Source organism: Aplidium turbinatum, chromosome 10 (assembly GCF_918807975.1).
Source record: "Aplidium turbinatum chromosome 10, kaAplTurb1.1, whole genome shotgun sequence".
In the NCBI taxonomy this organism is placed as follows: Eukaryota; Metazoa; Chordata; class Ascidiacea; order Aplousobranchia; family Polyclinidae; genus Aplidium; species Aplidium turbinatum.
This window is the reverse complement of record NC_137481.1, coordinates 11,653,213-11,680,383: the sequence shown is the minus strand read 5'-3', so window position 1 is coordinate 11,680,383 and position 27,171 is coordinate 11,653,213. Positions and strand designations below refer to the sequence as shown.

Sequence of the window (27,171 nt, the reverse complement as noted above, 5' to 3'; positions counted from 1 at the left end):
ACTTTTTTTTTTGATTGCGTTGAGATAAAGCAAAAATTCAGTCGTAGTCTAACCTTTCACCACCACTCATGTGTATTGACTTGTATAAGGCTTAGTTTTAGTGGAAATCGCAGTTCGCAAGTGCGCAAAATGTCAGCTGAAATATTTCTTTATCTATTGCTTGTTATTTGTGATTGGTTTGAAGACGTCGTAGGTAACTGTTTGTGCAGTTCTTGCTTCAATATGTAGAAAAGAGGCTTATAAATTGTGTTTGAAGGAAAAACATGCAACATATGTTTATGTATTGCGAACTATTTATTGTTTGAGCTGGATTTATAAATGGCGCCATTGAATAAATCATCCTCCGCTGATCAAGACTTAAACATGGACAGGTTTGTGCCTTAAAAAAATTATATTTTATGACAGAATAAATCAACAGTTGAAAATTATAAAACCAAAATTAAACTGAAAGCAATTTTTATGCTTCAAAACTAAGTTTATGCAGTTTAGTTTTGAATCAACATGGAGTTACAAATTTCCCACGCTTAGAGGTGTTAATCATTATTATCAACGGCTTTGTGTTGTGACTAAAATTATTTGTGTTGGATATTGTAAAAAAATGATGCTCATAAATAAATGCAAGATGGTGAGCAGTTGTAGCAGTACGCTGCATGTTTGCTTAAACAAAATACACTTGTTTTGTTAACTTTATTAATGTCCTGTGTTCATTTTGCAACCAACAAGACTTGAGACTCGGTTCTACGCATCTAGTCCGCCAGACTGAATGGTATGAAGAGAAATTCAACCTCATGCTTTGACCGAAAATGCTGAACATTTAGTCTTTGTTTGATTCCACGAATACAGGTATGAGAATTAATACGCTCATGATCATTCATACATACGGGTCTTGCTTTGTAATTTATTAACTTTAACATGAACTCAACACTCACTTTTTTATGTAGAAAAGTCTTAGAACATAGTAATATTGTACTGTTGCATTTACAAGCTATGATAATAACTAATCACGTTCTGGAAATCGAGCAAAAAGAACTTTTCTCTTACTGGTTTTCCAATTAATATTAATTTTTCGTGTTATTTTGTTTGTTTTTCTTCAAGTTAAAAGTTCAATGATAAAGAATAGTTACTGTTATGTAGTGAGGCAGACAAACATAAATATAGAGCAATTGTGAAATATCACTTGGCAATATAAAGTTTTTAAAATTGGAAGCGAAGTAGGGTTTTGAGGTGAATTTTGAAGGCTGATTCCAAGTCTTCTGTGATTTTTCTTCTAGTTGTTTAGTTTGTTGTGAAAATATAAAAATCATAGCCATTTTTAAAACGCCTTCTTTTCACATAGACATACGAGTATGCAAATGTTTGTTTGATTTATTCTGTGCGTCATTGCAAAAAAATCTGTAAGCACTATTTAATGGCATCATTTAATACTCGTGCTGATTTGAGACTTATTCAAAGGATTCAATTTTTGATGCACAGTAAATTTAGAATTTGGTCTTTCATAGATTTTTTAAATTGAACGAAAAAGTCGACCTAAGGGAAATATAACAATGACTGCTGGAATTGTATTAAGAACGCAATGACGTCATAAATACAGTTACGGTGATAGATTTTGAAATCATGTTTTTCACTTTTGTTAACGATGATTTAATCGAGTAATTCTAACAGAGCTCGCAGAAGTTGTCCTTTGCATCGTTTTGACGTCTGGCGGCATTGTTAAACGGATATCAAAACGGCAATTTTTGCTGGCTAGAAAAAACAAAGATTCGTAAACCAATGCACAACCGTCTGCTGCATGAACGCCAACTCGGTCAAAGAATTTGACGCCATTTTGTAAAAAAGTTTAAATTTTTTTATTGTTGAACTAATTTTGGTTTTCGGGTAATTGCTGCATTGCCCTTGACCAAATCCGTTTGTGTAAAAAACAGCTGCTTTTTCTGAAACGTTGCTTTTCTTTACACGTGGATTACTGTGTTGTTATACCTGATTTACCAAACCACTTAAAACTTTCTAAAGTTATATTTATAGATGTTATTGTTACCTTACCTAGTTTTCTATAAACAAATAAAAACTTTTAACATGTCTAATTAAAACCCACCTACTGTTGAATACTGGTAAGCATACTCAAGTAAACTGGGAATCAAGGTAGTTGTATTTGGGGTTGAACTCGGTTTGTCAATTATTTTTTCTTGCATTTCATAACGAATGAAGCGTCCGTTGGAGCTCATCATAATCTTTCCAGAAGGTCCGGAAACCAAGAGAACACCGAATATTTAGCAAAGTTATTGCTTTCTTCAGACTTGTCTTTTATGGGGGGCCCTGACTACTTGTTGGGCCCAAATTATTCTCCCAACGATTTTGATCATAGTTACAAGCGACAGCCCTAAACATTGTTAAAATCTGATTTTTACAAAGATTGGAGAACTCAGTTCAGTTCAGTTGTATTTTATTTCTGACCATTATATCAAAAACAATACACGTCAACATAGCAAAGGTCGAGAAAAAGGTAGAAGCGACAAAACGCGAACGTTAAAACGTGCTTGTGACCGAAGTAAGTCATTGATTTGAGAAATTTGGCACGGTCGCAACACCTTCAGAAAAATTTAAGATATAAAGGGAAAATAAAAAAAAGAAACTGTTACAAAAAAATGAAAAAAACAACATATATTTAGGCTATAGTTTTATTAGCCCAAATAGCATTAGCTGATATATTTAAGATCTGTACAGTTGCTATGAAGATCGGCCATGGTGCGTTATCAAGAGTGCTGATGGTCGTGAGGGGAACACGTCTTGATGCGTCTAGCTCATAGTAAAGAAGAGCAAGGCAGGCAAAGAAAACCCCACAAAGAAATCCTACCACGGGCAAAGCCATTTCAAGCGCAACGCACCAGGCCTTACACGACTCACAAAATAGATACAACTTGGCGATACGAATCAATGACGAAAACAAATAAAACAAACTAACAAAAAACAACATCATCATCTTGTGGAAATTCAATTATACCCAGGAAAGTTATGTCTTGAAGATATCAAGCGTGCTTTGATATAAAGTTGCGTTGATAAAGCGATAATTTTATACCCCAGTCAGGCCTGGATTAACCATTGTGCTAGGGTGTGCTAAAGCACAAGGGCCCCACAGACAGAGGGCCCCACTTTTCCTACAAATGAAATAAATAAAATAACAAATTTTTCCTGAAAAATATTTTCAAGAAAAAAAATTAAGAAAAGTTGGGCCCCTCTGTCTAAAAAGAGTAACACATTTATCAATATATCTCCCCCTTCACGTAAATTAAAAATATGGTTCTTGTATTTTTTCTTGTATGATGGTCACTAACTGTTCTGGAGAAAGATCATTCTCTAAGCTGAAAACAATCAAAAACGTACTTCGGTCTACAATGAAAACGATTACGTGTTGCTTACAATGATTCTTTTAGAATATTGCACAACTTGCCTCGTTATGTCAGTGCCCGTGAATATCAAGTAATGTATAATATAACAACGTTTGATGCTTTATTGAGGAAAAACATGTTTTCGTTTATCAACCGTTGCATTCACTCCTCAAATCGCTTTATATCAGACATGATGTCATCTGATTGTTTTTATCGTTCTGAATACTTTCAATTCTTCCAACGCTCATTGTATGTAAATTTGTAACAGTAGATAGCCCATTTAGTGAGCTTTTAAACCTACGGCATCCAAAGTGGCTCTCTGTGACCTTTGTGCATTTGCAGTTTGTGTATTATTTTGTTGTTTTTGTTGTGGATATGGACAACTTTGTCTGACGCAAATAAATAATAAAAAAAATAATAATGACACAAGAGCGGTTGGCTCATCTGAGCCTTCTCAGCATAGAGTGTGATAAACTGCGACTTCTCAATTTTGATGCTATCCTTACAGACTTTGCAGCAAAGAAAGCCAAAAAAAAAGTCGTTCGACTGAATTTCATGTTAGTTTTCTAAATCCTATTGGTAGTTAGTAGTGAATGAAAGAGCAGTTTAGAATAGAAATTCAGAATAACCTTTCATTGCAAGTTGCAGTGTAGTGTGCAGTACTAACAGTGGTTCTTTGCTACAATGTTTTCCCTTGCACGGTTTCGTTGATTTAATGTGTGTGATTTTGCATCCATTATAACGTAAACATTGTTGACTTAATTTGCACATGCTTATTTGATCATCGATCACGTGCTATTTCAAAGTTATCTAACTCACCTAAGCAAGGCTCGGTTTCGTCTGCAAGCGAAACCAGCTTACTTCCATTTCGCTCCACGTAAGCTGGTAAGGGCCCCCATAAAATTCGTTAGCACAGGGGCCCCATTTGATCTTAATCCGGGCCTGACCCCAGTCAGCTAAACTCGTCACCTCCACACCGATCCAACGTTGGCAAACGTTGAATTAATGCAAAAATGACAGGCATCGCTAGCTGGGATGTAGCAGTGGCATGTCACAGTAATATGAGAAATTTGGGTTACCATATGTTTTCAACGACCATAATAGAAGTGAAAAAAAAAAATTCGACATATTACGTTAGAAAAAATAGATAAACAAACAAACAATAGCATGACGATCCAGTCCAAGATATTGATATAAAACAACTGGTTGGAGCACATGGCCACCGCTTCACCGAAAGATGGCGATTGGTCAATGAGGATGGAAAAACTTCTGCAGACTCTGTAGAACTTCTGTGGACAAAAAACACAAGAACCAGAAAGCCAGTAGGAGTATTTACAACCTTACTATTTTGCTAATAAATCTACACACATTGGTCTATCATTGCTGGGCAAAAAAAAATATATATTAGTATTTATTGTATTATATATATATTATTATTGCTGTATTTATTGTATTATATTTACCTACAACGAAATAAAATCAATCAATCAATCAATTAGTATGTTTGGTGTATGTAATACTTAGATAGGATTATTTCAAGGAAGATTTAGCTTGTTCATTTTTGATTTAAAGCCTTTTACAGTTTTACATTCATTTCTTATAGTAGTTAGAAGCTTGTTTCAAACTGTTGATCCCATGTACCGTATTGATTGTTTGCAAGTGTTAGTTCTGCAATATATAGGAATATATGGAGAGTTACTTCTTGTTGTTAGGCTACTTGATTGTTTACACATAATTATATCATTGAATGTTGTGGGAAGTAGCTTTTTTGAATATTTAAACATGAAAGTTGCAATCTCTGTATTTTTCATGTGGTAAATTGATTTTAAATTATTGAGTTCCATTACACTTTTTATGCTTTCTCTGCGGTCAATGTCAAATACAATACGAAAAAAGTTATTGCATGTACGTTGCAGTTTTTGCAATGTAGTTTTGTTTTCATGACACCATGTTGAGATACAATATAATAGCTGACTCTCAACTAGAGAATGGTAAATGGAGAGAAGTGCTTGTTTAGGAAAGGCTTAATTTTTTTTTGTCACGCAGAGTGTTGATCTTATTTTTTGAAGCAAGATTTCCATATGAGATTTCCATGACAAATGTTCGTTTACAATTATTCCCAGAAACTTTATTGAAGCAACTTGTTCTATGTTGTTTTTTCGAATATTCAAGGGTGGGTTGCATGATAGTGACTTGCTTCCTTGACTTGAAAATAATAAATGTTTGGTTTTGGTGACATTTAGAGACAATCGATTTGTTGATAGCCAACTCATGTCGAAACTTTGCATATACACTAAAAATTAACACAAGGAAAACATTATTTAAAAAAAGAAGTGACATACCTGGTCACATATCAGGTTTAAAAAATGTTGTTGTATTACAAAGCTGCTGCAACACAATGAATAGACTGTACTATAGAGTATAAAGATTTTCAAAAATCCCTGGCATGCTCAAAGGCAAAAAGTTTTTTGAGGTTCATGGACAGTTCGAATCCTGATGAAAATTTAAAAACGGTTTTTGGCGTTCAAGTATGTCTGGAAACTTTAATTCTTGCATTTTATCCTGATCAAGCGCCTAACTGAAAGTTATAAAATTAACATAGCGTTTGTGACTCAATCTGAAAAAACAATTGAGACCCAATTACTTTTTGAAAGTAAAGAATTTTGCCTCAAAGTGGTACCTTACTGCAAGGCATTTTTAATGAAATCTTTAGAAACTTATAAAATCTAAGCATTAAATCATTCTATTAGGATTATAAATCGACTTAATGACGCTGTTTTGATGCCTTGTTATACTATGATTTATGAAATCAATTATGACTAAACGTAGTGTTGAGATATTGACAAATTAATGTGAAGAAGCTTGACGCCACGCCTGTCTAACATGAACAAGTCATTTATTGCTGACTGTATCTTATTAAATAGTCTACAAGTGTACGTTACAGAGGATACAACAATTCAAGCCTTTTTGGTAATTATGTATTTCGGACAGCTTTGTTTGTGCAATGAAATTTTTGTAAATTGATAGAAAAAATGACCAAATTAAACTAATGAATGTGATTGGAGCTTTTGCTACAAGAATATAGCTTTATTTTATTTTTTTTGAATAAACAGAAACACTTTATCAGGAAATCACAATTGTGTAAAAAAGGTCTACCAAAACAAAGCCAATTAATTTGGAATGAAATGGCTTAAACTTACATTTAAATAAAAATAAAATAAAAAAATACTAATGAAGTCTTGCTTGTGCCACGAATTCTCCAATGCAATTTTTAAATTCTCAGTTTTGGCCCGACATATTCCTTTTACGTCATACACCAAACCATGCATTATTAGTGAATTCAAAAGAAACTATTGTGTAAAAAGTTTTAAAACCAATCCAACAGCTTTTAACAGTGACATTTTGTGACTTCTTTTCTGATTTAGTTAAAATCAAGGCTTTGTAAACTACAACATGTAAGCACCAATTTGTTTGGTTTTGCATATGCTGCTTTTACTTCTTTAAAGCACGGGTACATGTCGAATCAAATCGTTTGTAGTGTATTAGTCCATAGGAAGTGATTCTATTTTAACCAAGCGTACCAAAATTGCTTTTACAGCTGCGTAGTGCTATAACGCTGCTGCCTACCTGGTTTTGCTGGATAAGGATTATATCCAAGTAAGCTTTGGGCAACTGAGTTTTAAGTAAACCGCTTTGAGGTGCAAACTATGAATCATAAATGAACAATGGTACAAAATTTATAATGTAAGTTATTATATTTGTGTTTAATTTGTGTTATCTGGATTATTTGTATAAGATGCGATTGTTCTCTATCAATTGTGTGTTCGGGTAACAAATATTTTTGCAAATTCACAAATGCTGAGTTTTTCCGTATGTTTCTATGTTGGATCAACGTGCAAGTATCTAAAGTCAATATTTTTTTTCTGCACGTCTTGGCTTCTGATTCTCACTTTTCAAAATTCAAGTTAGTTTGAAACCCGATGCAAATGTGCTCGGTGGACAAGTGATAGGGCCCCCGACAGCAAATCAATCGTTTTTTACATTGCTTCGGTGTCTGTAGACGTTGAATCAATGTTACAAGCGACTAATTTGTTGCCTGGGGCAGACTGAAGATATTGGATATCTTTCCTCATTGGACGATGAAGCTTGTTGTTCTGCGACCGCCAAGTGAATAACGAAGAAATTTACTCTTTACTGCCACTAAGCGGTGTGATTATTTTTTATTGAAATAAACATCATGAAACGTTACAAATGGAGATTGATAGTAATGTGGTGTGAACACTTTTGAGCTGAAAGGTAAATTATACTTAGTTGTTTATCTTCCCGTCCGTTTATTCTGAAGTTTTTAACATCGGGCATAAGCCAGTAGGTGATTTATATAAAAAGATAAACTGGAAAGGCAACAAAGTTTAGTCGAAGCAAAAATGCAAAAAAAAAAAAAAATAGAAGGATTTGTTGCTTTGCTAAGATTTCAAAGTTGTCTATCTTTATTAGAATTCAATATTGTCGGGTTTAAACTGTTTTGTTGGTTTAAATCTTTATCCTCAGACTGCTAAAGCCTCTGATAAGTTATTTCTGGCAGTTTCACATAGCCTACTTGCAGAACCAACCCCTGACGCAGGGCCAATTACCGAGATTGACAGAGTGAAGTTTCTTCTTGTTCAAGTATTGATTGTAACTAAGTTCAATTATTGATTAACTGATTAATTTACCCACTTGGTGCTGCTGAGTGGAGAACAGTCTTGAAATGCGTTGCTCAAGCGCACACTCCTAATCTGAACCAGCACCGTTAAAGTTTATAGTTTCTTAGTGTACAAAGTAGGCCTACGCTTAACCACTGCACAAATGGGGCGGACGGTTTTTAATTTTGATGGTGAAGAACATGGAGACAAACGCTAATAGCTGGCTTCTTACTGAGAGCAAGGTATTTAAGTTAAATATTTTTTATCTGAAGATGTTGGTAATTTTCTTGCGCTTGTGCGGACTCTTTGATTTTTCTTTTGCTCTTTGTATTTTCTGTTCTTAAAAGCTATAAAATCCACAAAATAACAGACCATTTCAGAATTGTATTATAAATATATGAGAATATAATAACACATGCAAACGTTTGAAATCCCTGGAATTGATGCATGAAATATCGTAAACAAGGATCTCCATTATAAAACCACTGTAGACTATAGGCCTAACAGGCTATAATTATTGAATTCCAGTGCAATCCTAAACTTTTCGAGCTAACTTTTTCGTGAAGAATTCTCATCAATGTTGTTACTTAATCGCAACGCAAACATGCTAGTTACTTGACTTTTAAAACTCAGGATTCCTTTTCAGTATTTTTCCATAGAATAGAACCATAAACAGAATTTAAAAAATGTTTTGTATTGTAATAATAAACGAGAAAAAAAGCGATATGCCTACTACAGCGACAAAGATTTTATTTCTTGTTAAACGTAATAGCCTACTAATAGGCTTAAAACATTATATACATTTTCTAAATTTCGTCAAAACGTCTTGTCATTGCTGAGCTGGGCGGATTTACATCCAAACTAAGCAGTAACCTATACCGGATAGGTAGAATTATGTCAATACGTTTCGTACATCAGCGTTGTGGTCACCCCGGGACTCTTGGGTGGGTCTTCATTAACTCAACATCACTAGAAAGCTGTTGTGGCTGTGCAAATTGAAGACGAGAAGTTGGGGCTACGTGCGTTTTGTAGTGAGATCTTTTCGTTGCGCTTTTCAGCTTGTTTGATCTGGAAAGAAATTTTGCCTTCACTGTAGGTGTATAGGGCGACATTGGCAAGTTTTGAAATTTTGAGTAAATTTTATTGTCTTAAAAACTAAAATCATATTTTTAAGATCGCCGGCGATGGCCACATGAAACAAACAAACTACAAGAAATTGGCTTTATATGTAACTAACAATTTGGCACCAGGTAAGGCAAACATAGATTACAACAACAAACTAACACTGAGGCATAGTCTAATCATGAACAAAAACTTTTGCTGAAAGCTAATAAAGTAAATAACAACAATTTCATGAGAAATAGGTCTTAACAGTGGTTAGTATTTTTTGCATTGGTTTTCCGGCAGGTTTATTAACTCTTGGGATGTAGGCATACTTGGATATAAAAAACTTACCTTGGTATAGCCTATTCCTTGCACTAATATGATATATGATTCCCTAATATTTACCCGTGAATGTGGAGTAAGCATATGGTGACGTTGAGACAGTTGTTTTTCTTGTGCAATCACGTTTTCAAAATCTAGTTTTTCTTGCGACAAAATCCATGTGGCCAAAAAGTTTAACTTTGATCGTTTATTTGGCTTCACTGTTTGCTTTAGCGTCACCATGCGACGACGAATAAAGGCGGGAAAAGCGTATTCAGCATCAAGTACACCGTCAACCTGTCATTGTTTCATAAATTTATGAAATGACAAGATTTGGTAAAACAAATATATTTATCATTATAGGTCTACAATCTACATGCTTGCCTGACACTAGTCACTGTAGTAGTTAAGTTTTGGACGAAATTACCTATTTGACCAATATATTGCACTTTAGTTTGAGAAAAGTGACAGCTAAGTCAATATAATAATGTATCGTTATGAATTTATTACAATTTTTATTCACATTTGAACTCTCTATTTAGGGCGCGTTAACTAAAGAGGTTGCCAAATGTTATTTTTTCAGCAAAAATGTTATTTTTGGCCAGCTCAGAAGCATACAGCATCACAGCAATGCCTATTTGTTAAATCTATGCCAAAAATTACAAAAGCCCAGTACTTTAATTCATCAATGCAATAGTGTTTGGAATCTAGATTGCTCAAACCAATACAGCTATAACCTGGAAATATATAAATTTACCAAGTCAGCTGCTGTTGCGTAAAACTATCAATTTATTTAACCCTAGCAATACTGGATAAGTCAAGTATTCAGTGCAATAATAATTAAAATGTAGTTGTATTTTCACACAATTTCTCTAGGGCTGAGTAGCTTAAATTTGCCAACACCGTTGTGTTGATGTTCTTTTTTCCTATCCAGACTTAGACCTGATTGATGAGTTAAGAGATCACATTGGATTAATTTATAGCCTACTGGTTTTGCAAGTTTGGGGCTAGGTTTAACTAGAAGGCGTAGGCTATGTTTATTTTTGAGCTACTTGATTAAAAGTAGCGTTTTGCTTTAACGCAACCCACTCTCAAAGGCAAAATAGCGTAAGTTGCTCTTCTCGTTACCCTCTTAATTTCCCTGTTGGCAGCACAGTTTTTTTCACTTCTAAACCACCCTTTCTCACCTGTATGGCAAGGCGCTTCATCGTCGCTTGCTTTTGCACAGCAGCAATATCATCTACGGCAATGCCAACCTAATTTATCAAAAGCTGTTGTTTAGAAAGAAATAGCGAACCATGAGCGAATATGCAATAAAAAAAGTTGTGAGCTGTTAACAAATAAATAATCTTTGCCACATTAAATTCGTGTTTTAAAGTTAACTCGTATAATTTAAAAAGCGATCATATGAATTCCAACAAAAATTTAAATACAGAAGGCCTGTATAGCTGTACTCTAAAAGATATAAAAAGAGCGAGCAAGATATGTTAGAGTTCATGGCGGATCAAGGCTATCAAATCATGGAAATTGTGATTCAAATGTTTAAACTCTTTGACGAGATTATAAAATTGTTGCTATTTTGACAACAATACTTTTTGTTATGGATTGTCGCAAAAAACTGAAATCTGTGGGCTACATAACCCACCAACAAACAACCCTAACAAAAAAACTCACCAAAAGATTGGAGACCAGAAGACCCATTACAACAATAAATATGACAAAAATTGCGTAAGAAGATGTTTCGTAGAATACAAGATCTTGATAATCAGTGCTGGTGAAGTGACTGAGGAAGATGCTTGAATATTCAAGCTCTCCAATCATCATCACTAGGGTTTTAACACATGACGTCAAAGATGTGTAAAACTGATACTGTAAAAACACATTGTTTTACCTCATATATAACAACACCATTTTGTTTTTCTGTTTTGCACAAAAACGAGCAGAAGACAAATGGCGCTTGAACAATTAAGGGTATCAAACGTCAAGGACAGTCAGTAAAATCAAACCATAACTATACACTGTCATTAAAAAATGGTGTTTAAATTAATCTCGGCTGAGCAGGCTGTCAACCTCCAGGGAGCAAGCAAACTTTATTACAATCAAATCAAGATTTATTCATTATGCTGCTCTCAATCACCTGTAATTTGTCTTTACTGCTATTTGGTGTCAACTAACTTTTTTTTTACAAATGGTAGAAATTCAAGAATCTTCAACCAAAGTAGGTTACAGCTTATCTAATTATTATTTATTACGAACACGAATAACCTCACTGACATTTTAAATCTGTTGGATGTGTCTAGAAAATTGACGGTTAAAAATCATAAAACACCATTCGTATCACTAACCTGATTCTGTAAAAGAATGTAAAAACTGAAGGAAAATCCCAGTAAAAAGAACAAAACAATAATACCAAACATTAAAAATGACTTGGCGACGCTTGTGATCATAAACACATAAATTCCAAGTGGAGTTCGTCGAAGATAAAGAAGCAAATTCATCCATGACAGCAGGATAACAAATGCACCACATTCCCATTGCCAACGCTGTTTACCAAAGCAAGAAGATCATGTGGTACCTTATAGAAAGTCAAGCAATCTAGGCAATGTTCAGAAAATAATTTATTTCCCCTCACAATTGAAATATAACGTGAAATGCATTCAAAAGATCAAACTATAGTCTTAAAGTTACAAAAACTTGTAAACGACTGTTCAAAAAAATTTATAAAAATAAATATAGATTTTATTTTTCGGATTTCATTTTATAGTTTATTGTCAATAGTCACATGTCATACCGTTCTGAGGCCTGTGTCTTCAGCGAAAGGATCAACATCCACAAAGACAAGGATAGAGAGAGAGTACAGAACAAGCTCAATGTAATTTGAGATGTCCGTAAAGTAGGACCAACGTTGATGAACCATTTGTCCGACCTGAAAGAATGACGTTGTAATAAGTTACTCATATGGTATTGGTATGCCTCAAACTTTGGTTAAGTGGTATGTTTGATCAAAAATTAATTTAAATAATGCCGATGGTGTAAGTGACGATAGTTTGTTTGCAGTACGATAGGCTACTTCTTTGTACAATTTATAAAAGTTTAAAGTCCTGACTGACAAAATTTGCTTTATACTGTCACAAAAATACTGTAGTGAAGAATAATGAAAGAAAACAACTTTGAAAAATTTATTTCATACAAAATAATCAACTAACTTCTTTCAATAGCTGCAGGGCAGAAAAGGATATAATCAACACAATGGTAACATATTGTAGCGCACTTCTTCGCTCACAATGTTCACCCCATACATCCTTGGCTTCGTTTATGACCCTGTTGAAGCATTGTAATATTTAACTGTTTTAACAATTGTACCTATATGATTTGTTCACTGGCTATAGGTTATGTCAAAGCTTGCAATGAGATTCTATCAATTTTGCAGGTCATTTAATTCAAGGTAACACTTTTAGTAGGCGTTTGATGTCTTTAATCAAAGCTAAACTGACTTTCCAAGGTTTTAACAGTGGACTAGTGATCTCGAAAACATGATGACTCCAGCTATCTGACAGTTTGTATATTTTGACATGAAGCTGGTACATCAGTGGCCAATTTATGAACAAAAACAATGCAGAAAAAGTTGGCTCCGAACAATATTATTAGCTACAAGCCTGTTGAAATTAAAATAACAAATAATATGATAATACAATCCAGAAAATAGACTAGAATAGATCGGCCCAATCGCCTTCTCCCGGATCGCCACCGATACACATACCTACGCCTTGACAACGGTATGGTTACCTTGCGCAGCGGGTTCCTTTGTTTATGTCTTGACGAGTTTCAGTTTCGTTGATCGCAAAACGAGGTGGATTGCTTAACATGTAGTAGTTTAAAAATCCCATGTAAATCCAGTAGCAGAGACAGTTTAGCAAAAATAGCACACGTCCATACTTGTTCCATTTGTAGTTTAAAAGACTCACAACGGTAGGGTGACACAAAAGAGTCTCGCTGTTTGCTGAAACCTAGCGTAAAAACATTTCATCTTTTAGTTTCTTGGCAAAGCCGACTGGTAGCCTACAACTGTTAACTGCTCATACTTTTTCAAATTTCCTTTCCTAAGTTTATCCAAGTATGAACAGTTGAACACCATCATCACAAGCCACTGATTTTAAAGCATTTTAAGCCTGATATTTGGTCAGTTCGTAGTCTTCCGTTGCTGTGGTGCTATTATTATTTGCTTTTTTTTCAATTGGAGTCTTTTCAGCAGTTTTACTGTACATTGTGATTTGATTTATCAAACTTTTTTTTCTCGCAGTGACTAATCTCTCTATCTTTGATGTTATTTTGTTGAAACATTGTGGTTAATTATTTAACATAATTTTTTATTATGACTGTAATAATCTTGAATAAATTGTTTTTGTATGCTTGTACAGGCTTTTAACCATGGACGTTATAGATGAGGTTACAGAGATTTACAGAGTGAAATTTTCGCTGGTTGCTAAAGTGTTGTTGGCCGAAAGTTGTTTCGTCCACTAGGCTATATCTCGCTAAGTGGAGGCCTGTCCTTGCTGTAAGTTGTTCAATATCTCGGAAGACCATCGTTGAATGGTCTTTTAGTTTCTTTGCGATTATTTCAGAATGTTTTTAATGCTGTCTTGAGTTCGGACTTTCAGACTCCGACAAACCAACTGAAGTTGACTATGGTAAGTTATATCCTTTTGAATTACACACTTACCATCAGTTTCAATGGATGATTATGATAAAGTACTGACGACTTCTTGTCGTAAGGTTTTGCATGTTTTCCGTAATCATTCTCTTTCTTCAACAAATCTTGTTTGCTTGAGCGTTTCACTGGGTTTTGTTTGGTATCATGCAGAGCCATGTTCAAATCAGATTCTTTTAGATAAGCTTCATTATCCTGTAAAAAAAGATTTATAAGAAAAAAGGGCTGAATAAAAATCTAAAAATTAATTAAGGGGAACAATAAAACTGAAATAGACTGGACGTTTAGCTATTTATTTCTTACATAAACTATTTGTATCAAAAATCATTGAAAAATAAAATCAATATTTTCACAACATCTTGTTTACATAATATGACTTTGAATGTTAGACAACCCGTACCCAAGATAAATCAGTTTGGTAAGATGAAGATCTGTTGTTTGATTTCGCTTCCATTTTCACAGTGGGCCTATTCTCTTTTTGTTCATTAACTATTTCTTCTCCTCCACTCCACAATGCCACTTCGTACATATCTTCAAGCAATTCATAATTAAATGTGACCTGAACCACAATGTGAATGTAAGTATTCTAATTTTTGTTCAAGTTGACACATTTTTTTTCATTTTATTTTTTACACTGAATTGCGGGTTGTTGGCCGAATACCTTTGAAATGAATGTTGAACACTAAAGCTCAATACCTCAAAATCTTTTGAATTGGTCTTGCAGTTACTCGTTGTTAAGCATTTTGTCAGCACAAGCTCAGCAACCTTTGGCATGGTCTTTATCATCTTCCGTAAAGGTGTTAAAATCGCACCTATTTGAAATGAGAACAGTTGATAAAACTAAAAACTATTTCAGACTAACAAGCTGGCTTGATTTTGTTCTTCGGTAAGTAGGTTGCAGTTTGGCGTCATCTATCAGATCATGACGTGAACATACTCTCATGTTTACAGAAAGCAAATCATTCTTTATTTATATTGAATCAACGCCTTTAGACGTTAAAAATTAAAAAATTTAAAGAATGCAAAAGAAGGTTTGAAAAATGTAAGTAACGGTTGATTAGCTGTCTGGGTTACATATGTCACGAAATCACGCTCAGGCCGAAGTTTTCTGAAACTGGATTCAAAATTAAAGATGCTTCCACAAAAATAGCTTCAATAGCCTATATAGTTTTGCTTTTACTTTGATGATACTCTTTTACTCATGCAATAGCCTTTTCACAACTAGCTAAACTGGTCTTTTTACAGTGATTTAACATATGTAGGCGTCAAATCAATATTGAAATAACCAGTTTTGCTTGCTAGGTTGTACTTACTCTTGGTAGTAATGTTTATCAACAAAATGCCCAAATTATTGATATGTACAAAGCACAGTCCGGAAGAACTGTGTCAATTGGCCAAAAATCGCCACTTATGAAGACTTTTTATTGATGCTATGTTGTCCCCAACTGGTGTAAAATGAATTATTATTATTGTCTTGTACATCTCACCTGTGTTGTTCGAAATCGAAACGTTTTTTAAAGAGTTTTTCCAATTCTCGTTTTTCAAAAATTCGATTGCACAGTTTTCATGGTTATTGTCAATCGCTATTTCCAAAGCGTTTCTTCCATCGTGCAAGCGTGCGGTGACGTCAGAATTGTATTGAAGCAGTAGGTCGACCATGGTCTCAGCACCAACACCACAAGCCAGGTGTAGTGCGGTTTCCTTTATAGAAAGGGTAATTCCAATTAGAGATCGATACTTGAAGTTGTTATACTGTAGAACAAAGGTCGATAAACTCGAACTTAATCGAAAACTTTGTATAAACTGCACGCAAAATTTAAAATGGCGGAATGAGCCATGAAGACAGCCTTAACTTTCCGCAATGCAAAGTGGTAGTGCTCCCCTCCAGTTAATTCACAAGCATTTATTTGGCCCTCAGAGCAATTTGAGTTTGAGTCCTCTGCTGTAGAGTATGTCAAACATTAAACTTTCACGTTAATTTACAAATTAGCACAATTTGAAGGCAATAGCTTGGACTTTTTACTTAATAACGAGTAGTTTTGTCATCACTATCACAAAAATAAATCACATTATCTTGTCAAAACGCAGCACATGGGCTACTGCTTGCCAATGCGGTCCTTGACTTACGTTATATTTACTACTGAGTAACCATGGCATATGGTAGCATAGTACTACTACATCAACTGCCGTGCTTAATTAAAAATATTTTAATGATGCATTACTTGCATACGAGTTTTCTTTTGGGCAAGAGAAGGGTTATCTTCGAGCAACATTCTTGCGCAGTTAAACCAACCACGCGAGGCGCACATGTGCAAAGGAGTCCATGATTTTCCATCTCTGTGACAAACAAATATCAGCCGATATACTTTGTACAAGTTAGACTGTATGGATTTAGTTATATGTAAAACGCCATTCTTACATTCACACTATCTACCCAAAACAACCAAGAAGGCAAAAGCACTTGCTGTTACACGCAAAAATGTAGAAAAGATACGATATAACACGATAGGTAGAAACGTCCAAACGTTTCTACTCTTGACAATAAAAAAACAAAAATCTATTACTGAATAGCTTTCTTAAAAGCCAATTAAAAGTCATCTTTGCTACAAATCCCAAAAAGTGTTTACTCGACATCACTTTTTGCTCCTAGTTTGAGAAATTCTTCAAGTGTGCTTTCATCTCCTCCAAACGCTGCTACGTGGATTGGGGACTTGTAATTCTCGTCTTGGTCATTTAGTCTTGACTGTTCTCGATTAACGATGAAATTAACAACTTCAGGTTTGCTGTTTGCTGCTGCAAGATGCAGAGGCGTCTCATCAAAATCATTACGAATATTCAGGGGCACTCCAGCTTCTTCAAGTATCTGCAAAAAATAAATTTTTAAATCAGCGTAGTCTCCTCATTTAACAGACGTCTTATTCTAGTTTACCTGATAACGTAGCAAACCACTATCTGACCTTGAGAGCAGACAAACGTCCACAAGCTGCCGCTTCGTGCATTGCAGTGTTGCCGTATCGGTCGCCTTCTTGGAGTAATTCTTTACAGGACGGCACGTCAAGCAAAGTCTATAAGAAAAAACAATTAAATGGTCAACTGGTCCTGCGTTTTATATTGATTTCTAAAAAGTGTTTTGCTTATTCACTGATTTTATTGGTTGCAATATAAAGTAGTACCATAGGTTCTCAATGTCTTCAAGAGAAAAGTTTACAATAAATTACGCACTCTCAAAACATAGCAAACACAAATTATAAGTTACAAAAATGTGAAATTAACTCGTTTCTAACAAGCCAAGCCGGTCAACAAATTATATGGCCAGCTCTAATTAATTCTTGTGTCAAATATTTTCCAGCCAGGTTACACTTTAAAACTCCAGGTTACACTTTGCAACTATTCTAACTCACTTTATTTATCTAAACATTCAAATAAACTACCTGCAGCAATTCGTCACTACTACCGTTTTCCACGGATAAAATCAAACAATTTCGAAAATCGTCGTCAACAGCAGCAACATCAACACCATGATCAAGAAGTAGTTTGACAACACCACCATGGTTTAACTTGCAACCAACTAAAAACGGTGTCAGTTGATTGATGCAACTAGTTTGCTCGGTGTCACAGCCCCTTGTGAAAAGCGAAACAAATTTTAGTTTGATAAAACTGCTCTGTTTTGATGTGTAGGAAAGATTGCTCTTGTCTTCGGCTACAAATTTTCCATTCAAATGAACTAAGCTAGACTACTGAGCTAATTTTAGGAAAAGAACTAGATTATATTGTCAACAAATGACAAGCTAAAATGATTTTTTTCATGCTTTGATTCTGTTGCAACTGAAATGCCAAGTTAATCTTGAAAAACCAAACAAACTTGGTCTAGTTATGCATCTGAAACCTTTGATGTCTGGTTCATAGGCAATGCAAAAAAAGAAGAAGAATCAAACTTTGAAGGATCTTTTGTGTTTTTTGTTTGGGAAGAGTGATGTTTTTTATGTAGCCTATCCACATGAAGATTTGTAATCGAAAAACCATCATACTTGCTCAACAAAATGCTAGCGTTATCCACATGATTCTTTTCAATAGCAAGAAACAGAGGTGTTTCTTTGTTCTTGCAAACGGGGTTGATGGCTGGCTGTTTTGACAAAACAATTTGCAACATTTCGGTATTTCCGCAATCAGCCGCCAAGTGAAGGGCTGTGTACCCATCAGCTCGTTTGAAATCCACATATCTTGTATTGCCATCTGCAATGTAAATTTAAAAAATGTATGAAACTTTATTTAATAGCGATCAGAACGCACAGATTGAGCGAATGTTGCAAATGAAATGTCAAAAATGTTTCACATTAAACGTCGGCAAAATAACTTTACCTCTTTTTTAAAAGCTAAATGTCTGTGTAAAGTAACTTCAATGTTCTTCTTAAAAGAAAACAGTTAAGTTTACATAATCCTTTCAAAGATATGTCTTGACTAAAAGGAATGTTCTCACTGAAAGTATGACCAAATCTTTTTTTTGAAGCGGCTATTTCCTCATCCCATCTGTTTAGAAGGAACATGACAGTGTGACAGTAGCCACTCTCCACGGCTGCATGTAGCGCCGTGTTTCCTTTTGTGTCGCACTTTTGCATAGCCATCAGCGCGCCACCGGAATAGTCATTACCATATGCATTTAAAATAGCTTCAGCTACCTGAAAAAAATGGTTTACACAATTGACAGAACCAAAGTCACACACAGATTCATAAGGCATACAAGTAACTATAACTGTTATAAGATTTTTTAAACACATAGGCTTGTTCTGTACTGCTATAGTTTTATGTGATACAAATGCTGACAATGAGAAAGTTTTATATGTCCGCTTAGAAGAAACGTATAGTGACGTTTTGCCCTATCTAAGCTTATGTTTGGAGGGTTAAAGATTTGATTTAAACGGACTGAAAGGCAAGAAAGGGGTCACAAGATCTTCGTGACCACTTTCAAGCATCTAATGTCTTAGCAACGTAGCCATGTGCTCTCATAAACATGGAACACATTTCTTTCCAGTGTCGGAGGATACTCTCGCTAATGAAGTCACGCGGCTAAAAAAAAACATTAAATTTTCGCACCATTTCTGTGTATGGTTTGTTTACGAAAAAAAGCATTGCACCAATGTAAAGACCACTTCGGGTAAATCTCTCTGTAGGGAAGCGCAGATTACCCTACACACAGGGTAATGCACTAATTAAGTTTTGTTGGCTATGTTCAGCAAAAAGAGAGAACAAATCCTTTGCAGGCGTACAGGGCCTCCGAGAGAAGTCAGCACTGGTCGGGAAACAATACGAAAAATGGGCCCCATAATATTTTTTAGCAAATATAGCCAACAGCTAATTTGTATCTTGCGTTGCATGTTCGTGTTAAGCTGAAATTAGCTTACTTTCCTCAGTATGAAAAGAACCTCGTTCAATGTAAAAATCATCAATAGTTAATCACTGGATTACACTTGCAGCAAAAATGCCATTGAGGCAAACTATTTTGTCTAGAAAGCTTTGTAAACACACAATATGCTTACAGGCAACAAAAATAGTTCAACCAAGCATTTAATTCAGGAGTGTCCAAACTTTTTCTCACGCGAGCCAGATTTTATAAGAAGTGTTCGTGGGCCAACAGCCACAATAATTTTTCTGAAAACTGCAAGTTGAATTTATATGATTTTTGTGTGTCTGCAAGCCAAAAATAACACATTGTACAACAACAGGCGCGGTCCATACAAAAACGTCTCGTGGGCCGGAGTTGGCCCGCGGGCCGGACTTTGGACATCCCTGATTTAATTAAACCCTTTCTGGACTTTTTGCAATGCAAAGTTGCGGATCACAGCATCAAATGATGAAAGTTTGCGACGTCTGAATTGATGCACAACATGTATAGTTAGGCTTTTCAATCGGTTTTGAGTCATAGGCCTACTGGAGCGCAAATAATTCTTTACAAATTTCAGTAATTGCTAAAACCACGTTCTCAAAGCGCAACCGTTGGAGGTAGCTACCGGAACACAAAAAAAAATCATAACAAAACTATTTGGAAAAACCTTTCGAAAGTTGCAATCAACGATTCCTTGTATTGATTATGGGGTGGTTCGTTCTGGTTTGCAGCTGAAGTTTGCTGTGCGGCTTTCTGTCAAAAGTACCAACTCATCCAAAATGTCTTGAAAAATGTCATTGTTGTAGCCTGCAAATGGTTTAAGTTTGTCCCACATGCCCGCAACTGCACAACAGACATAAGATGAAATTTTTATGGAACTTCAAACTCATCGACGATATGTTTGAGTTTGTTGATACATTTGTCAATTCCAACAACTATCGAATCCCCTTTGCAATGTAGGCTACGGTGTCGGTAGAATACATTTCCTTCGAATGATTCAGCTAGTTAAGTGGAGTTATAAAAGCGTTCTGTCCTCAGGAAAAGAAAATCATTTTCTTTTAAATTTATAATCGCCACTGCAACTTTAGCTTGCGAGCAGTAGCCTACTCTTCTCAGCTCTTACTTAGATTACACCTTCCTTTAATTTGATTAAATTCATCAGTGAATCTTGTTTAGGACCGTAATCCACATAGGCTAATGCAAAGCAGTCACAAATTTAAAACTGCTAGTTGTGGTAGGCTACTTTAGCATTGACTCAGCTTCCGATCAAGCTCTTGTTGGTTTCAACTTGATGCATTTAAGAAATGTCTTTAGAGCTTCAATTGCAAAAGGGTAATATAAAGCATTGGGTTTGACTGCACCCCGCCTTGATTACCCTCTCGAAGTCAATTTTTTTGCAAGATGATAGGACAGCTTTCTTTAGATTTTTCAGAATTTTTCCTCTGACTGGGCTGTAACTTTAAAGATGCCACAAGCTTACAGATAATCAATTACTCCAAAAATGATAATACATTTGAACAACGCTGTCTGTAGGCAACATTATGAATTCCAACTATATTTAGGCAACAACATCCATAAACAAAAAACTCAAATAAAGAAAAAACTCACTACCTTCCAAAATAACATCATGAGAAGCATAACCAACAAAAGGCTACTTGACCATACGAAAACAGAACATCTTTTAACTATTACAAAATTACATCCAATTGCAGCAATAATAAAATCAAAAATTTTAAAACTGTTCGACCACACTAAAAGATCACAATTCTGAATCAGCAAAGTTTGCACAGAAGGAAAAGTAGAAGGAAAAAAAAAACGTGGCAGACAACCAAAACGATGGCAAGACAACATCCAATCATGGACCGGACTCAACTTGGCGACACTGGGTGAGCTGGCTCAAAATCGCCACTCTTGGAAGCAATTAACTCATGTTGATGCGCAATCTGCTGCAGGCGGAGATGATGACTGATGATGATCCATAAACAAAAAATATACAGGATTTACTTTCTTTAATCGTGCTTGGACTGATACCTTTAACTTTCTCAGATAACTTATGTTGGATACAACTTCCTATGCCTGGCCAACGCAGATTTTGAAGTTAAGGTTCAGATGTCAAGCAAAAATAGTTCCCGCTTAGCTAAAACAGCCCAGTTTTCAAGTTGAAACTATCAATCCAATCGAAACCGTTCAGTGATACAGAAATCATTTCAGCTTCAGATTTTACGTCTTGGAGCTGTTCAACATTGCCTACCTTAACACGAAAATGATTTGTTCTTGATGAGAAGCATCGAGAGTGACATTTACAATGCTTGAGAAATACTTAGAAATACGCACTTCATTTAAGAATTTGTTGATTAATTAGTTGGTACATTTTTACTTTAGTACTAAAAATGGGCCCCCTTCAAAAGCACAAAAACAAAAAACTACTCGTTTTTCCTTTACAATGTTTTGCTAGGGGGGAAACTGGCCCGACTTCCCCCCCCTCTCGGAGCCACTGCAGGCGTATAGAAACAAACTCGCAACAAGTTTAAATTTTGACGCCAATTTTTATCTAAAACTAAAAAAACGTTTAAGCATATTATACTTTTGTTTGGCCATTCTGACAAGCAATGTGAAAAGATGTGCATCTGTTTTCGTCTTCTGCGCTTATGGAGTCTACGCCACTTCTCACTGACAGAAGAAGATCAACAACATCTGAATGGCCCTGTCTGGCTGCTTCATGGAGAGCCGTGGACTGGTGATCGTCGGCTGCCTGTACAGCAACAGATAAACTATGAATCTTCAAACAGCTCAGAAACACATATATGCAACTAACACAGTTGAAGCACTGGCCCCTTAGGTCATGTAGCCTATAGCACTTCTCAGTTAAAAAGTGATCAAAATTCATTTACATGAATAGCTACTGCTGTTTCCGCTGTTGTTTTACTTGTAAAGGTGAGATGGTATAGCTAGCCTATTGTAACTTCATGAGCGGGCAGACCCTCTCTGTTTTACATTATCTAGCCCAGCCTGGTAAGTTTTGTAAAACGCTCTTATACCATGAAAGTAAGTAGGCAGAAGAGGAAAACATTCTCTGACAAGTTAAATTTAGATAGCTGAACCACAAATTGCTAATATAGTAGTCGCCGCCGCTTAGGATCCACCTCCGTTCTGAGAGAAATGGATCATATAAGCGTCAGATCTACTTTAGGACTGTATATGACTCAAACAAACTTAAAAAACACAAAGAACCACAAAAAACACGAATTCTCGCAAATACAAAAAAGCTTTTATAATTCTTCAAGTCTCAATGGATAGTCAACGCAAATTGTATAGCATAGTCACAAAAGTTACTGAGTCAAACTTATTGCATTACAACAGCTGACTTGTCAAAGCCGACAAGGTAAAAAGAGATGTTACAACAGTTGGAGAAAGCAGTTTACTAAATTTTCTTGAAAGCGTTTTACTATTTGTACAGTATAACGAGACGTTGACAGTGGATCCACTAACCGGAGTCGTAAACCCGTCTAGAAGCGACTAGATTTCATATCTGTGGATCCTATAAGCGATGACTACTGTAATTGCGTTTAAATGCATTTACATCAAAATAATGACCAATGAAGGCTCTTTTATGTACATTTGTCTTCTGTTTCAAAACTTTTGTAATGCTACTGAATCTTACCCACGCTACAATGCCGGCAGATTGGAGCAAAGCACGTGCGACTTCAATGTGTCCCTTCTTGGAAGCATAATGTAAGGGCGTTGCAAAGTAACAATCACGTGCGTTAACGTCAGCTCCGTTTTCCATTAGGAGACGTAGAAGGGAACTGTTGCTATTCTAAAAATAAGAATGACTAAATTAAGATTTCATTTTCCAACTATTAAATTCAATGTAATTTGAAATCAAAATATTCTTTTGTTATTTAGTCGTTGTTTTTCGAGTTTTTTTACACCGTTTGTGCCTGCTCCATTTGCACAATATTTCGTAACTCAAGCAAACAAAGTTGTAAGACTTGTATCGGATCTTCTGCATAAAGTAAAAAATCTATAGTACTTTTATATTGATTGTGGGACTTTTTATCCTCAGACTGAAAAAGTTTCTTTACAAACTTAATCCTTTCAATTTCGCATAGGACCACAGAGCCTACAGGCCCGGTCACCGAGATTGGTGGATGAAGTTTTTTGTTTGCTAAAGTGTTGTTGTCTGTAAATTATTTATTTTTAGTTAGGTTTAAAAAAGGCAATGTAAATGTTTTGCTTTTAATTAAACAATGTCTACTTTTGGTTTAATTTAATTATGATAAAACAAACGTAACCTCTTGGTCTTTCTTTCCTTTGGACTTCTTGACAAACTTTGCAGCATAATGTATGGGATATTTTCCTTCAATTCCAGCCACATTAACTTGAGCTCCATGCTGTAACAACAAATCTGCAGCGGCCAGGTTGCCGTACCTGCAGTAAGTAAAGAAATGAAAAGTAATTGCAATGTACAATCTTTTTGCCATGAACCTATGTGCTTATTTCTGTTTTGATTTTACAATACATACTACATTTCCAAACTAGTTGGCTTAAATCAACAAAAAACTGAAGAAAAGAATAGGTTGTTGTACCATCATTTATATCGAAACGATTAAAACGTTTGGCAACAATACACAGCTAAATGTTTAACCTCAGCTTCCTGATTTTAGGAAGCAATGGCACAGGACAAAATGACGCAGGAAAAAGTGTCACAAATGCAAAAGAGGAAAAAATGGCACATTGACATTCCTTCTTAGCTAACTTTTGAGATCAAGGAGACACCTCATTGTTTTGAGACTTCAATCAAATAATTAAAAAAGAATTAAGCAGCAAGTAAACTAAACTACAATAAAAAATGCGCAACTTGATGACAAACACATTGTTTTGTGACTGTTTTCAAATACTTTTTTATTAACTTATGCCATGTAAACATTGCATGGCTATGCAAAATGGGATGCAATAAATTGAGTGTCGCTTTTAGCAGCATGATCGTTACTTCACGATGTAGATTTTACTTCAAAATGGGATGCTGAACATATATTTAATAACTGTTCACATGTCCATCCAGAATGGCCAACTGTTCACATAATTTACACCAAGCATCTCCAAAGCGAATACTGTGATCGGCACCAGACAAGAACTGCAGAATTGTCTTGCGCCCCCCAATGTAGTTTTTACAAAGGTTTTTCAGGCGTTGTTGTTGTTCAATGTAGATCCTCTTCCCCTTTTTTTTACGGTTGGTCTACAACATCTTGTGCCAGCATGGCAGAGACTGTAGCTTCTCCTTGCCTAAATGTCTACACTTTCCGATGGAATTAGGATGGTGGTGGTGGCCAACAAGATGGAAAAAACGACAGTTGCATTCCTCACAATGGTTTTTGGTTTTGGGGCGGTCGGTGACAGTTGCCTGATGTAAATTCTAGACTTTAGGAGGGTAACGAGGAGGTGTACGGCGCAAGTTGACCATGGCATCATATTGATGACGTCGACTGTCAGAGCAGTAGGCGCCACTGACATAGGTTGCATCAAAGTAACATAGCAAAGTAACACGTCGGCTGCATAGAAGAGTGGTGAGAGCCCAGGTACAGCACTCGAAAGGGCGCCGGTTCAACACTGATCAAGAGAATGCAACTGTGTTTTTGGTAGGACACCTTAAGGCATGCCTGAAGGTGGATACGAAGATTGGCTTCCGTGCCTTCCCGTCTACCTAATCTAAATATTCAACCACTGGGCGTAAGCCTGGATGCGACACACACGTATCTCCTTGATTCCAAATCCAGCAAAGAAGGAAATGCCATTGTGCCACTTTTTCCTCTTGCATTTGTGCCATTATTTCGTGTGCCATTTTTTCGTGCACTAAGCGTCCTACTTATCACCTACTGAGGTCAAAGCGTTATTTCAACTTGGTAACGTTGCAAAATAAAAACAAATCTTCCTTGCGCCAGCTGCTATATTACCTGCATGCCGCGTGAAGTGGAGCAAGTGTTACACCGTCGCCTAGATTGTGATTGAGAACTTCGTTCCTATGGTGGATTGGTATGCTTTCAACACATTGACGAATTTCCAATAGACTTCCTTTTCTTATTGCCTGAGATGTTGTAGCGAGAATACTTTTAAATTACGCTGGAGCACAATGACAGCAGCACAGTATAAGCTATTTTATAGAGACCACAGAAAAGGGAAAACTTCAAAAAGTGTGAAATTGTAAACGTAATATTTGATACTCTCCGTGGTGGGATGACGGAGCTGATGCGCTCGCTTTCTAATACAATCCTGGTTCGACTCCCGGCTCAAGCTGGTTGTTAAAAACACCGCTCATCTCTACGCAGGGTAAAACTGTTGTTAAAATTCCACTCAAAATAAAAAAAAGTCTTTATATAATCTACTCACAGCTGTTAAATTGTTTCTCCTTGAGTTTTGCGTCTTCATTTCCTCTGCCATTTTTTCTTGTTAAGAAGGGAATATTTTAGTTCCGGCTGTTATCCATGCTATACCCAAGGTTAAAACTCTTATCTACGTCAAAGCACAGACCACCTGTTTATAAAAAATGCTTTAAAAGGAAATTTTCAGTTTCTACTTTGCCACTAACAACCAACAAAAGCAAACTTTTCTAGCAATTTGGTGTAAGTTAATCTGTTACCAATCCGAACAGTAAGTACAAAGAGCAAAATGCTCAAACGAAACTCATGTAAAACATTTTTACTCTTTGCTTTTCTTCCAGATTAACCAAGAGTTTTAACTATTCTTCTGAGTTTGTTGCCAATCCAAAGAACAAAACTTGATATCAATAGGCATACTGTAAATACTATTCAGAACCATCTTTCGCTGAGAGTGGTTATCAATGTAGAGCACAAAAAATACATTTTTTTTTCTCAGAAGTGATGTATGCTGAAGAAAAACACAATCACGTGAAGATAATGAAACGCAAACAGAGGTTACTGAAAGCTAGGTTACTGTCGCATTGCTGCAAAACAATGTTTTATCGACGTCAACTGAGATATTTTTAATAGTTCAATATTAATTCGTTGACCAAATGATTATCTTCTGTTGACAAAAGTTCTTTTCAAAATGTTTGAATAAAGAGGAGTGCCAGTAAAGGCGCTTAAATAAAAGCTGGAGAGGCCTATTGTACAGTATCCAGTATAGACTTTTTTGTAAACGAATCTGCACAACTTTTCATGACAGGCCACAGCTGTTACACGAATGTCATTGCCTAACCATATAATATTATAGCGTTTTTGGTTTTAACCAAAACAACAGTATGCAAAGTGTATGCATGTACTTTTTTTTAGCGTACGGAGGTCACCTAAATGGCAACAATGCCGCCAGCAATTAGCGTTTGGATTTTTGTTGTGAAGCACTGAGTCGTTATGAAGCACATGTTACGTTACTGGAGCGTCATATCAATAAGTTGTTATAGAACTTGTCATCAATCGTTTTTCAGAACAAAATTTTCTGTCAATTTTTATCTCAACCTAAAGTATTCTATGGCATAGCTTTTCCTAAATCAATTATACACAACACTTGGTCATTTCGAATAACAGTATTCACAAATTAGGAACGTCATCGTTTCGTTTATGTAACGAACATAACTTT

The 27,171-nt window shown here is 35.6% G+C and overlaps 1 protein-coding gene across 1 annotated transcript; it reads right to left on the bottom strand.

Moving 5' to 3' along the window:
- Positions 1-8,440: 8,440 nt before the first annotated feature.
- On the bottom strand, positions 8,441-26,016 carry LOC145778959 (transient receptor potential cation channel subfamily A member 1 homolog). The gene is made up of 23 exons (XM_082590545.1): positions 25,966-26,016; positions 25,533-25,663; positions 23,874-24,009; positions 23,240-23,395; positions 22,163-22,330; positions 18,676-18,874; positions 18,227-18,431; positions 17,630-17,819; positions 17,156-17,263; positions 16,826-17,061; positions 16,421-16,535; positions 15,686-15,899; positions 14,895-15,010; positions 14,599-14,757; positions 14,211-14,393; positions 13,277-13,497; positions 12,697-12,811; positions 12,282-12,416; positions 11,836-12,033; positions 11,165-11,359; positions 10,678-10,746; positions 9,575-9,787; positions 8,441-9,133 (listed from the first exon to the last, which is right to left on the bottom strand). The coding sequence occupies exons 1-23, from the start codon at positions 26,014-26,016 to the stop codon at positions 9,035-9,037; spliced, it is 3,612 nt and encodes a 1,203-aa protein (XP_082446671.1). The 3' UTR covers positions 8,441-9,034.
- Positions 26,017-27,171: the final 1,155 nt, after the last annotated feature.